At 38.5% G+C, this 13200-nt stretch overlaps 1 protein-coding gene across 2 annotated transcripts; it reads right to left on the bottom strand.

Annotated features, from left to right (window-relative positions):
* Positions 1-643: 643 nt before the first annotated feature.
* atcaya (ATCAY kinesin light chain interacting caytaxin a) lies at positions 644-12613 on the bottom strand. 2 transcript variants are annotated; one of them, XM_088004990.1, is made up of 12 exons: positions 11715-12613; positions 8501-8559; positions 8162-8410; positions 7304-7477; positions 7120-7222; positions 6900-7031; positions 6446-6532; positions 5841-5939; positions 5652-5687; positions 5381-5449; positions 5203-5261; positions 644-3169 (listed from the first exon to the last, which is right to left on the bottom strand). In XM_088004990.1, the coding sequence occupies exons 1-11, from the start codon at positions 11789-11791 to the stop codon at positions 5234-5236; spliced, it is 1113 nt and encodes a 370-aa protein (XP_087861116.1). In that variant the 5' UTR covers positions 11792-12613; the 3' UTR covers positions 644-3169; positions 5203-5233. The 2 variants fall into 2 exon arrangements, with proteins under 2 accessions (XP_087861116.1, XP_087861117.1); XM_088004991.1 differs by lacking the exon at positions 11715-12613 and adding an exon at positions 10035-10479.
* Positions 12614-13200: the final 587 nt, after the last annotated feature.

Below are 13200 nucleotides of genomic sequence, written 5' to 3'. Positions count from 1 at the left end.
GGGCCACATGTCAGTGGTTCAAATGGGAATTAGGGCAATGATATGCTACCTGCTGAATGATTTTATCTCTGCCATAAATGTTTTATTTAAATAAAAAATAAAGTGTTCATGTCTGTAAAGTCGGGTTACATGCAGGAAAGCAACTGCTTTAATTGAAACTTAATTCAATATACAATCATAAAATGTTGCCCTGGGCTTACTATTGTCTCTACGTGTCTGGACTTTGAATACTTGTCCAGAGATTGATTCTTCTAGATTAATATGTGTCCCAGGGAGGGCTGTAGTGAATTGTGACAAATCTCTAGATCTTATGCCGTTACAAAACTCCTCCTGACCAAGATAAGACACACTTCACGTTTGTCTTATCTCAACCGTCACACAGCCCTGCTCAGACATGCAGGTTACAATCTGACCAGCTGAAATGGTGAAAGGTTATTGATTTTAAGCTACTTTACAACATATGCACACTATGTTTTCTGTAAGGAAAAATTGCCCATCTTCATTCTCTAAGTCTGTTGTTCAGATATAATTCCCAGTAGCTGTTTTCATAACACAGCGGTTTACAGTAGACACAGGAGCACGTTTTAGGGTCTAACAGGTCAAACGGACAAAAACGCTTTACAAACAAAAACATGCCAGGACCTTGAAGGATTTATTTTTTATTTTTTTGCCATATTTACAGCCAGTTTTAGACCATGACAAGTGAGATATCACATGATCATTTTAATCTGAGCAAACAATTTACAGTAAAATGATAGACATATGTTTGTGTTGTGCTTTTACAGTCAAAATGAGGATCTTTATTTCAGAAGAGCTACAGGACAGGTTTATGCCAGCATTTCTCATGGCATTGGTAGATCATAAATAAAAAAAGAAAACACAAAATGCTTCACTTTACATTCTGGTATCTCTTTAGATATCAGTCGAGTTCAACAATAGGCACTCTGTTCAGCCACAAAACCAGACTATTTGGAAACAATGTGAAAACTTGATACCTAGAAAAACAAAACAAAAAAAAAAAAGGTTGAACCCGTTGTGCAGAATTCCTGCTTAAAAAAAGTTAACTGAATTTTAACTGAATTTTTTTGAAACTGCTTACTTTATGCAACATGCTAAATACATGGGTTATGTTCATAACATGATTAAAAAAAACAGTCATTGAACATAAAACAGGAACATTCTGTAAGGAACCAAATGCAGTAGTGCAAATCAACATCAACAACACAAACGTTACCAGGCATGTGGTTACAATGTTCTCTTCCCGTATAAATCAAGAGACTGTAAATACAGAAAACATAACAATAAAATGGATTCTCTAATCGTTCAATCTTGTTTCGATATTTCTGCTTTTAGTAAAAACAAGGTGAAGATGGTACTCTCCAAATGGGCAAAATTCAAAGCTGCATAAATCTTATTTATCTAAGATTAAATAAAAATACTACATATTGCAAATAGAGTTTGCTCACCCCCATCAAATCCTTGCAGTTGGTTGATTCAGCCACTTTTTCAGCCACAATCCCAGACCCAGGCCTGCAGACTGCTTCTTTCAACATTTGTGAAAGAATAGGTCGCTGCAAGGCGTACAGTCAATCCCAGTGTGATATTTTCTCTCAACTAAATACTTATTGGTGTTACACAAAAATGGCCATGATGTGGCAAGTCTTGTAATCAAAGAGAGGGGATAGCAGACGCTGAAGGTCATAGTTTCTGCAGAATCACCAAATATCATGTGGCCTAAAGATTAGCTCAAAAACTTCATTTAGAGAGCTTTGTGAAGTGGGTCTCCATGAACAAGCAGCTCCACCCATGTGTTACAGAACCAAAGGTGATGGAAAACCTCAGTAGTGGTGGTGTGAAGCAAGCCAACACTGGCCTCTGTTCTTTGGAGTTATGAATCAACTCAACCCAACAGAACATCTCTCTGATATGAATTAGACTGTAAGCCAGGTATTCTCCAACAGTCGTGTCTGACCTCAGTAATGCAATATTGGAAGAATGGTCTAAAATACCATAAAACCATACCTAAACCTTATGTAAAGTCTTCCCAGATGATCAGAAGCTGCTGCAGATGCAAAGGGTGTTCTGAAATCACTTTAAACTCTACGGATTAGAAGTAGGAAGGCAATTTCAAATGTCTGCAAAAGCAGGTGAGCAAATACTTTTTGCAACATAGTGTTTTTAAGTCAAAGCAGAAAACTAACATCTTAAAAGAAATGCATTAGATAGAAATTTGATGCATTTTATTCCCCATGTCCAATCTAAAGTGGAATCTCTGCATGTGCTCTGTTAGTATCTATTCAGTCTACAAGAACATGAATGTGGAAGGAAGCAAAGTGAAAATTTGACTTAAAGGTTTGCCCTGTCTGCAGTTTGCTCTCACCTACAAACTATGTTTCTGCTAATTTGTCTTATAGATCTTTTTCAGATTAGAAAATGCAGATGTGTAATCAGTACAATGCAGGCACATCATAGTCCACAATACAGTACAAGTAATAGTTCACACAGCAACTGAAGCCAGAAAGAGAAAAGACTGATATAAAGAAATGTTGGTATATTTGGACCTTTTAAAAATACCAGAACAATTAAGACAGAGCTTGGAAAGGCCTTAAAGATACAGCAGCTATGAGGTAAAAAGAAAGAGAGATGAAGGCATCTTTCACTTTGCTACATCTGACACAATTATATCTTCAAAAACCTGGAGTGAGAGAGAGCAGTTTGTTTTAGTGGTGCTCTCACTCACATAAAATCTCTCCTCCCCAACATGTTGCATCTTAAAAACGTTCATATTTTTGCCACCAAAGTTAAAAAGTGCATTTTTTCAGTTACTCTGATTTATGCTTTATTATTGAATCAGAGAGAGTGATCATCTTTCTTAACATAAATTACATCACTGAAAAAAAAACAAAAAACAAAATCAATTAAATGCCTCATCATGGTCCAACAATTCAATATGAATCCCAAATCAGGTCCTGCAATAGGCAGCGACAACTTCCAATGAAAACAGCTTCTGTAACAGAACAGCCACTTGTCGTACATTTTCAAGCTGGGAGAGTATCCCACTTTGAATATCATATGACTTCTGACTGGGGAGCAAAATGAGAAATCAGCTGGTTATGCATAAAATAAGGGAGGAAGTGTCGACTTGCTAGATGTCTCTCTCCGTCACCCCCTGTATGCACGCAAACAAATGTTGGAATGTAAAACACAGATTTTAAAGATGTATGCAAAATCTACTTGATCCTTTCCATGCAAAAAACAATTGACTCCATTAATCTATTTATTTCATCTTTATAAAAAGAAATAACTAAGCCCTTTTAAACAAGTCTGACTGTACAAATGGCAAAACACAGATGAGGGAGTAATTGCAAGCCTTACATATTCTGGTATGAAAGTTAAAGTGGATTTTTATGTCAATATTTGTTCTCCATAATAAACAGGACATTTTTGCTGAAGCCTGTGCAGGACTCTCCAACAACAAAAATAGGTTGTCATGGTGGTAACAATGGTAATGCCTGGGTTTCTGTGTATTTTTGTACAGTGCTGAGTCTGGGGATTTGTTGGGTGGGGAAGGCTTTTCACTTTCAAAGCTTTGCAGCATTTAAAGGAACGGGGAACAATAAAACATAATGGCTCAGGCTATAACTGTGTTTAGGATGGCAGTGGCTCTTTGTTGGCTGCATTACGGGCTGTCACAGTTCTGGGGATCAAAGATCACTCATTGTTTGAGGTAAAATTACAGCTAGTTGAAGCTTTAAGACTATCCCAATAATTTTGTTTTATTGGTGGAGACAGGGCTGAAGAGATGTGCATGATTTGTTTCATTCTGTTACAGCTTACTGTTCACCAATCTCTGCATATAATAGTAGGCCTATTCTAGAGAATCATTTTCTCTGGCAACATTTTGACACTACTCATTCGTCTTTGTATGACATTTTGAAAGTTGCATCTTGCTGTTGTGTTTACAGTGTATCTCCCAGGCTGCTGGCTGAAACCAGTTCAAACTGTCTAAAGCCAGTCTGAGCCGGTGAAATGCTCCTGCGGTGTGTTACATTACCATTCAGTCCAGTAATTTGGGTTTTAGGCAACTGAGTCATGATTGTGTTTCAGCCAGCAGCAGCTATAACATTCACATTTGTTTACCTTAAAATCCCCTAGAAAAAATAAATCTAATTTACACAAAACCTAAAACGTACTTAAACTATTGTCATGAAACAACTTTTTAGATCTTGAAACTTTGTTAAAATATTAAGTAGTTGATCTAAAAGTTTTCAAAATTACAACAGCACCACTAAATTGTAGACATATGTAGAGCAAAGAAAAGGACAATTTAGCTTTATGCAACATACATCAGAGCTATTTAAATATGCAATAGTAAATGTTTCTTATTGTAAAAATATAAAGATTCTTGTAAGATCTAAAAGACACAAATAGCTCTGATGTATGTTCATGAGCTAAAATGCTTGATTTTGAACCTTTTTATCGAAACACAAATTTGCAAAAAATATTCATACCATCTGAACTTTTTACATGTTGCATCTTTCAACCGCAAGCTGTATGGGCCGCACTGACACAAAGTAGTGGATATTATTTAATATGTAACTTGCACTCGGTCTCCAAGTCATTTTTACTAGCTGCAGTTGCATGGGGAGTATTGTCCCTACCAGGTTTGCATATCTGAAATTGTTTGCCCTTCCTTCTGTGCAAAACAAATCAAGCTCACTCACACTGGATGTAGAGCATCCATGGACATAAAGTTCACAAACACTCGGGGAGATTTCGGTTCTGAACTTTGACCCACCAACACCATCCCTGCTGAAGAAAATTATCCCCACAGCATAACATTGCTACCACCATGTATTACCATGGGGATGGTGTGTTCTTGGTGATATGCAGGCTTGCAATTTTATTTGTAATAAATTTGAAAACCAAGGTTTTGTTTAACCCCTTCTTATTCTGCACTGCTTTTATTGGCAAATCAAGTCAAACTTGAGATAAAATCAAATTTGCCTTGATGAAATGTAAAAATGATTAATGGGGTTATAAATACCTATTTCATGGTATACACACACAACTCTGTAAAGTGCAATCCGCAGGCTGGAGTTTAATATCTGAGTGGAGACTAGTTGGTAATGTGATAAACTCATTACAGAACAGAGTCATCTTGTGGCTAAGATAGGAAAAACAACATGGGGCTCATTTTACCTGGACTTTCAAGGTCTTGTCCTTCTCACAATCATTGCTCCACAATCATTGATTTTGGCCTGAAAAATAGAAAAACAAAGACAGTGAGAACTTCTAAAAGCAGGGCACCAGATACCTGAGTCAGATGTATATCCACACTGTAAAATATGCCAGGATTCAGAAGCGTATGGTCCTGTACCTCACAGAGCTTTTAATTGGCCCGTGTGGGACTGACTGCTGCTCTTGCTGTCGCCGCTCCTGCTCCATCCTGCACACCCACACCGACACATAAAAACAGCTTTTCTAAGCCTTTCTGGTGGTGCTCACTTTTGTAAGAATCCAGAGACAATTGTGTGCAACAGGTAAATAAATGTAAAACCCTTAAGCAAAGGTTTGGATGCTATCAAGTTTGATGCATGAGGGTTATTGCGTTGTCATTTAAACCACATAAAATAAATCTGCATTTTTACCTTTCTCTCCGGGCTTTAATCCTTTCTTCATCATATCTAAAAACAAGTAGAGCGCAGTTACAACCTTTAAATCTAAGAATAGCAGTAAGCCTATTAAACCTAGGTACATTTACATGAATCATTGTTTTACAACTGTTGTAACTGCTGTTTGTTTTCCTTTAGCTCCATCTAGCGGTGAAATGTACTTACTGCATCACACACTCGGGAACATGGACGTGCTCCATGGGAACAATCTCTGCAAGTTCATCCAAACTGTGGACGTACCGGATCTTATTCATGAACTTCACACTGGAGAAAGTGACAGAGGGAAACAGATGAGTTACAGCAAATAGCAGCCATATGACTGATTACTTAACACTTGTGTTTTTGTATTGGATCACTTTTATTTATCCTGATAGTCCCTAACTCGGTTTTAATTTGGTCTAGCTTTATTTTGAAATGCTGAGGGGAAAAGAAGAAACTCGCCCAGAGCAGTATGTGCTAGACCTGCCAGCAGTGTGCAGTAGGTATAGAGAAGAACATCAACGCATTAGATACAGGACGAGGTGTGGCAACACGTGTGAGCCACAGATACAGGAAGATGTCCTATCTACAGAGCAACCTGAAGTTTGTAAGCTTCCAGATAATACTGAGTGCTTAAAGTTGAAGGGTGAAAAATGAAACCACTTGCAAAGGGGGACACTGCAGGATTTTCTAAACCTCCAATAAACCTTCGATTGAACACTGATGATACAAATAAGCCCATTGTTGTCTTTCCGGATGGAGGCATTCAGAGATTGCCTTGCTGCTGTTACCTGATGAAAGGCCTGGATATCGCCAAAACTGTGCGTATAAACCACGTAGGATGAGCGATGACCAGAGACTTGAGGTTCTTCCTCAACCTGCCATTTGTAAAAATTAAAAACAGAGTGAATTAAAAGCCGTGTTTTCCAGATATAAGTGAACATTCAACCGAAATTAGCAGACATAGAAGACACTGAACATTAATAACTGGTTTCCCAACTCCTTCCTGTTCTAAATGCAGCCGTGAGTCACCTTCAGCTTACTGATGGACAACATGACAGCTTCTATTGCTGTCTCTGTCAAATGTGTCATTATCAGTGTCACACATTTCTCTCTGACCTTGGAGAAAAAATATTTGTTGGTTTTACAGAGCAGAGCGTCCCTAATGCAGCTTTCAGGATAAGAATTAAAAACCTAAGTTGGTACTGAATGTTAGTCTTCTTAATACATTTCTCATTTGCTTACCTTCTGTCAATCATTTGGTAGCACTTTTTCAGCCAGCTGATTCCAGGCATCTTACTCCGAGGGGTGGCTCCATTCATGTAAATGATCAAGTAGTCTTCGGCCACCAGCATCTCAAGACTGCTGACCACATATCTGCAGGTGGAAAGGGTGAGAATTTACTTTATGGTTACAAGTTTGCAGTATTTAAAAAAATCTGATCTGATCTGTCGAACAGTCGTACAGAAAGAGGTTTTCCATGATGTAGTGGTAGTCTGGACAGCTGCTGTCAGGCAGGTAACAAGCAGAGAACACAATGATGGCATTCAGGCCTTCTCCATAATAACCTGACGAGCGAAGCAAAGGATAATCCTTCTGAGTTAATATCTTTAAATCAAATGTCCAAACATTGTCCAGCTGACACAGACCTCCGTGTGTGATGACCCGGAGGTACGGTTTGATGATCTGCATATCGATACGGTGCTCCTGCTCTCCGATAATCACAGTTCTCCACAGTCGCCCGTTGTTCGCATTCCCGTCCTCAGCCGGCGCACCGGAGCCTCCACCCGGACCCGCCTTGGCTGAAGCCACCGGCGTGTCATCTGGACAGGAGACAGTCTGGGGTTTGAGTGAATTGCTTTGGCCAAAGTAGAAATCTGAAGCATTATGTCCCTTTTATTTGCTTTTTGGATACCGGCCAATTAAGGATGACCCGGCTAACATAATTGCTGATGACAGATTTTGCCATGGACATAAAATTAGATTAAAATCATGGAGATAAAGAGGAAAAACATGAAAAGTATAAATAGATGGACTCAAAATTAAATCTGCTTAGTTGCCTTGTGCTTGTGCAAAGTCATCAGAAGAATGTGTACATGGAAGGTAATTTTTAGCAGTGTAGTTACTCATTAAATTATTTTATTAAAACTGACTATGACATGTTCTCTAGCTGAGCTTTTGCTGAAAGGTGTGGGTAGTGGCTTTAAATTTGCCACATTTTATTTTTGTCATTAGCATATCAATTTGGACAAAGATTTAGAGCCTCTTTATTAATCATGTCTGAGTCCGGAATGGTAGATCCAAGGTTTTTGATCAAGAAGTCAGCTGATAGAACAAAATGTCTTTCATTTGTTCACTTTGAAATGATTTTGTTTTTAGAGAAACTGGTTGCAAAACACAGCTCACAATAAGGAAATACTTTTCTGAAAAGATGTAGCTCTGTTTTCTAAATCATTGACCTTTCTTTCTCTGATTAAAAACTGTGCATATACGAATTTACTACCCACCTTCCCACTCAAGGTCATTGCCGTTGGTTATGAACTCCAGTGAATCCGTTTCATCTGGTGTGTCAATGTCATCCACGTTGATGTCCAGGTCGTCTGGGGTGTCCAGGAAATCATCTGACAGCAGAGAGCCTTCACTTTGATCCAAGGACAGATTCATCTCAGGGGCCACTAGGGTGCGGCGTTTGCGGTGAGACGAACCCACGCCACCGCCTCCTCCAGGTGGGCTCACGTGTAAGGAATTAGGAGGAGCTTCAGCAATAAATTAAAAAGCAAGACTCCTTTTATGACAAATTCAAGCAGCATTACATCAATACTAGCCAGTGATAGTTCTGTACTTACAGACTCTGTTGTCTGTGAGTCCACAGGAGGAGTCCATATCTCCGTACTCAGGGAGAGGCCTGGAGGGAAGACAGGCTTAATTAAGTTTGGCACACCGGTCTTAAACCACAGACTCATTATGACAGGAACTGTTGTGCTTAGAGTGATGTTTAATGAACTAGTCAAAGTGGGGATCTTGCCACTAATCTGGGACAAGAGGAGTAAGCAGATGGGCAAAAGTGCTTATTAAAGTCTTGCTTTGGAGACTAGAAGATTACAGAGCTGCCATGGATTTCAGAGGACAAAATAGGGGGAGTAGAGGTAAAGAAGATAAGAAAGGGAAGATGGAAAAAACATCTTTGCATACAAAAAAGCCCCATCTTTAGTCCCCTTCAAGATATTTACTGTAAAAGCAGAGAAGCACGATTTAAAAATCAGCTTCTTTTTGTTTCACATGCCTATCGTTGGTATTAAACAAGCAAAATAATGCAAACTTTTCCTGTTTTGGAAATGTCCTTTCTCATATTTCGTCACACTAAAACCACAAGCTTTTATGCATACCAGTGGGATTTTATACAACAAGATGGAAGCAAAGTAGCGCATAACGCTGCAAATCGAATGGCAATGGATACATGGCTGTCTTAATGTTTTATCAACAAATAAACATTTGAAAAATTTTGCCTGCCTTTGTCTTCAGCCACTTTTAGTGTGGCACCCCAAAACACAATCTAATTCAACCAACTGAATTCAGAATTCAAATAATTTGTGATTTAATCAAACCATAAACCATCCAGCAGAACATCAACAAAACGCAACCAGAGCTAAATTCAACTAGGAACCTGTGGTAAGACATGCTGTTGACGGAAACTTTACATCCAATCTGATTAGCAATTTTATAAAGAAGAATGGGGAAAAAAATGTTAAAGTATAGATGTATTAAGTTAGTAGTCATAACTTGTAGGTGTAATGGAATACAAGCAGATTCCTCTTTGAAAGTTTTTCGCAGAAAACAAATACAAAGCACATTCATCCTATTTTTATTTGCAAATCTTTTGGAAAACCACTTATGTTCCTCCTTCATCTTCACAACTATGTACTATGTTGTGTTGGTAAGTTATTTCAGATCTCAATAAAATAAAAATTAGGCTTTATGGTTATAACATGACAACACGTGAAAAAGTTTCGTTTTGCAAGGGGCAGCATAAAGATGTGTTTTTATAATACCAGCTGGGCTGTTCTACACATTTGATTTTAGTGCACAATCATGAAAAAAACTGTTCTTATGTACATTGTGTGACTGCATGTGGTTCCCACAAGCCCGGAACACACAGACTGCAGTTCACAGAAGCAGGCTTGAGTCTGACTCCATACTCCCTGAGGACTCATGCAGCGATTACTGGTGCAATGCCTCCTTTGTCCAAAAATAAAGCCTTTCTGCAAAAATGAGGGCTCACTGCAGGATACTTGATCATTTTTAACAAAAGGAACAATCTTCTCTTTTCTTCATCTTTGCATCATCACCAGTCTATGAACTCAAATAACAAATTAAGCTTACCTGCAGGAGAGAGAACGATGCAGCTTTTGTCAGAGCCGATTCAGTTAAGCTTTTTGATCTATATTAGGTTTGCTTGCTCATTCCCCTTCCGACCAGCTTGTGGGGACAAAAAAACATTAAAGCAGAGCATCTATCTGTGCTATCTATCTGCTGTCACTGCCTGTGTCTTTGGCCAAAAGCTGCAACCATTTTCCTAGGGTGGTGTTGTTGATCATTCACTGCTGATGCATCACATGACGTAGGCTCAGACCATTTATGGACGGAGCTGCACCTGCGCCCCTGCTTCCTGCCTTCCTATTTGATGAGGAATAAGGAAGGAGGGAGGAGGAGGAGGGAGCCCAGGATTGATTTCCACCACAGAAACCCTGCCACTTCATTTTCTCCTGATAAGCTCCGCATTCCAGCCTGCACACATCGACTAGCCATTTCTTTTCCTATGTTATTGTAGCCAGCAAGAAATTACAAAAGACTCTTTGCTGTTGGATCATTTATGTCTTGAGGATATAACTATATATCTTTGTTTTATACGCTCGTTTGTAACATCCCATAAAGAAAACTGTACGTTCAATATTTTCTACTCTTATCTCCTTCTTTCCTTTGAAATAACTTCCCCCCACCTTTCTCCATTACTATTCATCTACTATATGACAGATTTGTAGAGTGCAAGACCAATAGATTCTCACAGCTATTGAGCAGTTCTTCTCCACAGCTCCTCCAGAGTTACCAAGGGAGTCTTGGAGTTCTCCATGCTCAGCTTTTTAGTTCAGGTGGATGACTTTGTCTTGGTAAGGTTGCAGTTGTGCCATACTTTTTCCATTTTATGGATGTTTTGGAAGATGTTCAAAGCTTCAAATATTGTTTAATATGCCAATTGATTTACAATTGTCTAAAGTTTTATTTTTAAACTCTCTGCTGCGTTTATGATGCTGTCTGTTTGCTAATGTTTTCCAACAAAACTAGAGCCTTCACAGAGCAGCAGTATTCATGCTGAGGTTAAATTACCTGTAGACTCAATTTATGAGTTGAATAGCTTGGCAAGCCATTTAATTATTTTATATAGCGGTATCGGGAAAAGGGGGTTTAAGTACAAATGCATGCCACACTTTCCAAATTTGTATTTGGAAAAAAAAGTTTAACTGGACACAGGACAGCTACATCTACATAAGCAAAGTAAAATTAAATATATTATATATTGTTACGGCCCAAGGCCTTTTCCTTTGGGTCTCTAACATCCATGTTTTGGACTCCTTAATTGGTGCTGATTGGAAGTGGAGGCAGCTGGCCAGTGTCTCCAGATGACATCAGATCCACCTTAAGATGCACCACTTTCTTTGACTAAGCAGCTCATTCTTTCTGTCTCCCTGCCACTCTCTCCCCTTCTTCCCCAACCAGTTATGATTTTTGTTAAATAAATTCCCTTTTAAGTTATCTTTGGCGTTGCTTCCCTTTCATTTGTTGTGGTTTCAGAGCCAGACCATAACAAAATATATATATATATATATATATATATAAAGAGTATGTCTGCAAAAAAGTATGATAGATTTTTACATATTGTCCAGACATGTTCATCTTGAAATACCAATATTGTTACATAGCTTGAATCTTCCAACGTCAATCTTTGTGCATATTTCTCACATCAGTAAAAGTTTTATGAAATAATACTAAATTCAAGGATCTGACCTGGGGAAGTCTTCATCCTGCCACTCGTCTTTTACTTCCATGTGCTCCATTCGTAGAGTTGCTTCCGTTGTGCCCATCCCTCAGAGGGAAGAACACGGATCTGGACAAGTGTGGAAAATCGTCTATTAATCAACAACATTTATGTGTATCATGTCAAGATAAAAGTTACTGCAAGGCTAGAGAAACACCTTGCCCTAAAGGAGGGATTTTTGATAAAATAATTAACTCTCTTTCACTACAATTTAAAGGCTGAAACCATTATGGATCACATGGTTTTCCAAACCCCTGCCCACAAAAGCGCATGTGAGACCCATGTGACAGACTGGGAAAGAGCCCGTTTTCTGGGCTCTGCTCCCCTCAAAGTCAGACATTACGGACAAACTTCCTTCAATGTGGAATTTAAGAGGCCAGTGTGGAGAACCATGTTCTGGCTTAATCCTCCCTCTTTGCTCCGTAATCCTTCCACACTCCTACCTTTTGATCTCCATTAACACTGGAGGCTTTATTCTACAGAAATAACATTCATTCACCCATCCACTAAAGGTTGAAAATATGTGACGTTCTGATGAAATGTGAGGGGAAATACAGAGCCTAATAACTGACTGCACAATAGGCGGTGACAACAATAGGTCTTCTGCTGCTTTGAATTTACTAGATCCAACAATGATGTCAAGAAATATGACAGTGACACACCAGACTTCTATGTAAAATCAGTCTGTATAGCTAGTGGAAGTTTTCTACCCTTGTGTTAATGGATTTTGGGAAAATGTTGCAACAATTAAACACAGAGAAATATTGCCGCAGACAAATCAAATGCTTCCGAATCTGTGTCAAAATCTGTCAAAAGTGGCTCATCTGCTGTAGTGTTTTACTAATACCTGCTTCATTCTTGCACCTCTTATCATCTCATCAACGCAATTATAAAAAAGGCTGAATTAGTTATTTTATTTCCCTTCGTTGTGGTGTTTTGTGAAATCATGCAATAAATGCATACTTTATTTTCCACTGTTTCTTTATTGTCAGTTTTTTCAATGTAAAAACTGGATAGATTTTCTAAGCACCGCTCACTCTTAACCGTTTAATGTTTTTTTCTGGTTGCACCGGAGCCAAATAACATCATGTACTCTTGATATTAAATCTATTATTTTTGAGGAGTTTCTGTAGTTTGGCAGATCACTTCAAAATCCTCAATTAAGGTAATATTTAGGAAGAGACAGCATGAGTGGAGTGAAGGTTTGCAAAGACATAAAGCACATGTAGGAGCTGTACCGTGAACTGACCAGAGCAGATGAATTCATTCCCCTCAATGTTAGTCAAGGAAAATGCAATACACAGGATTCAATCAAGGTATGCTATGGCTACAAGAGAGGTCAACATCCTTTTAAATGCATAAAAAACAATACCTGTATATTAGAAAAGACATAATGAAGACATTTTTCAAAAATACTCATTCAATAAGGTTGGATATAGCATTTTTAATATGAAT

The sequence above is a fragment of the Poecilia mexicana genome, unplaced genomic scaffold, assembly GCF_051168715.1.
Source record: "Poecilia mexicana isolate PSO_F unplaced genomic scaffold, ASM5116871v1 scaffold_4, whole genome shotgun sequence".
NCBI classification, from domain to species: domain Eukaryota; kingdom Metazoa; phylum Chordata; class Actinopteri; order Cyprinodontiformes; family Poeciliidae; genus Poecilia; species Poecilia mexicana.
Note: the sequence above shows the minus strand (reverse complement) of the source record. Positions and strands in the feature narration are given on the sequence as shown.

What these genes read in the sequence shown, in the direction of transcription:
- atcaya (XM_088004990.1), bottom strand. Translation starts at nt 11,791, where the DNA reads ATGGGCACAACGGAAGCAACTCTACGAATGGAGCACATGGAAGTAAAA. An exon ending in ATATCCAGGCCTTTCATCAG is followed by an intron (nt 5,940 to 6,445) that starts GTAACAGCAGCA and finishes CACTTTCTCCAG; the next exon opens with TGTGAAGTTCATGAATAAGA. An exon ending in CCAATTAAAAGCTCTGTGAG is followed by an intron (nt 5,262 to 5,380) that starts GTACAGGACCAT and finishes TCTATTTTTCAG; the next exon opens with GCCAAAATCAATGATTGTGG.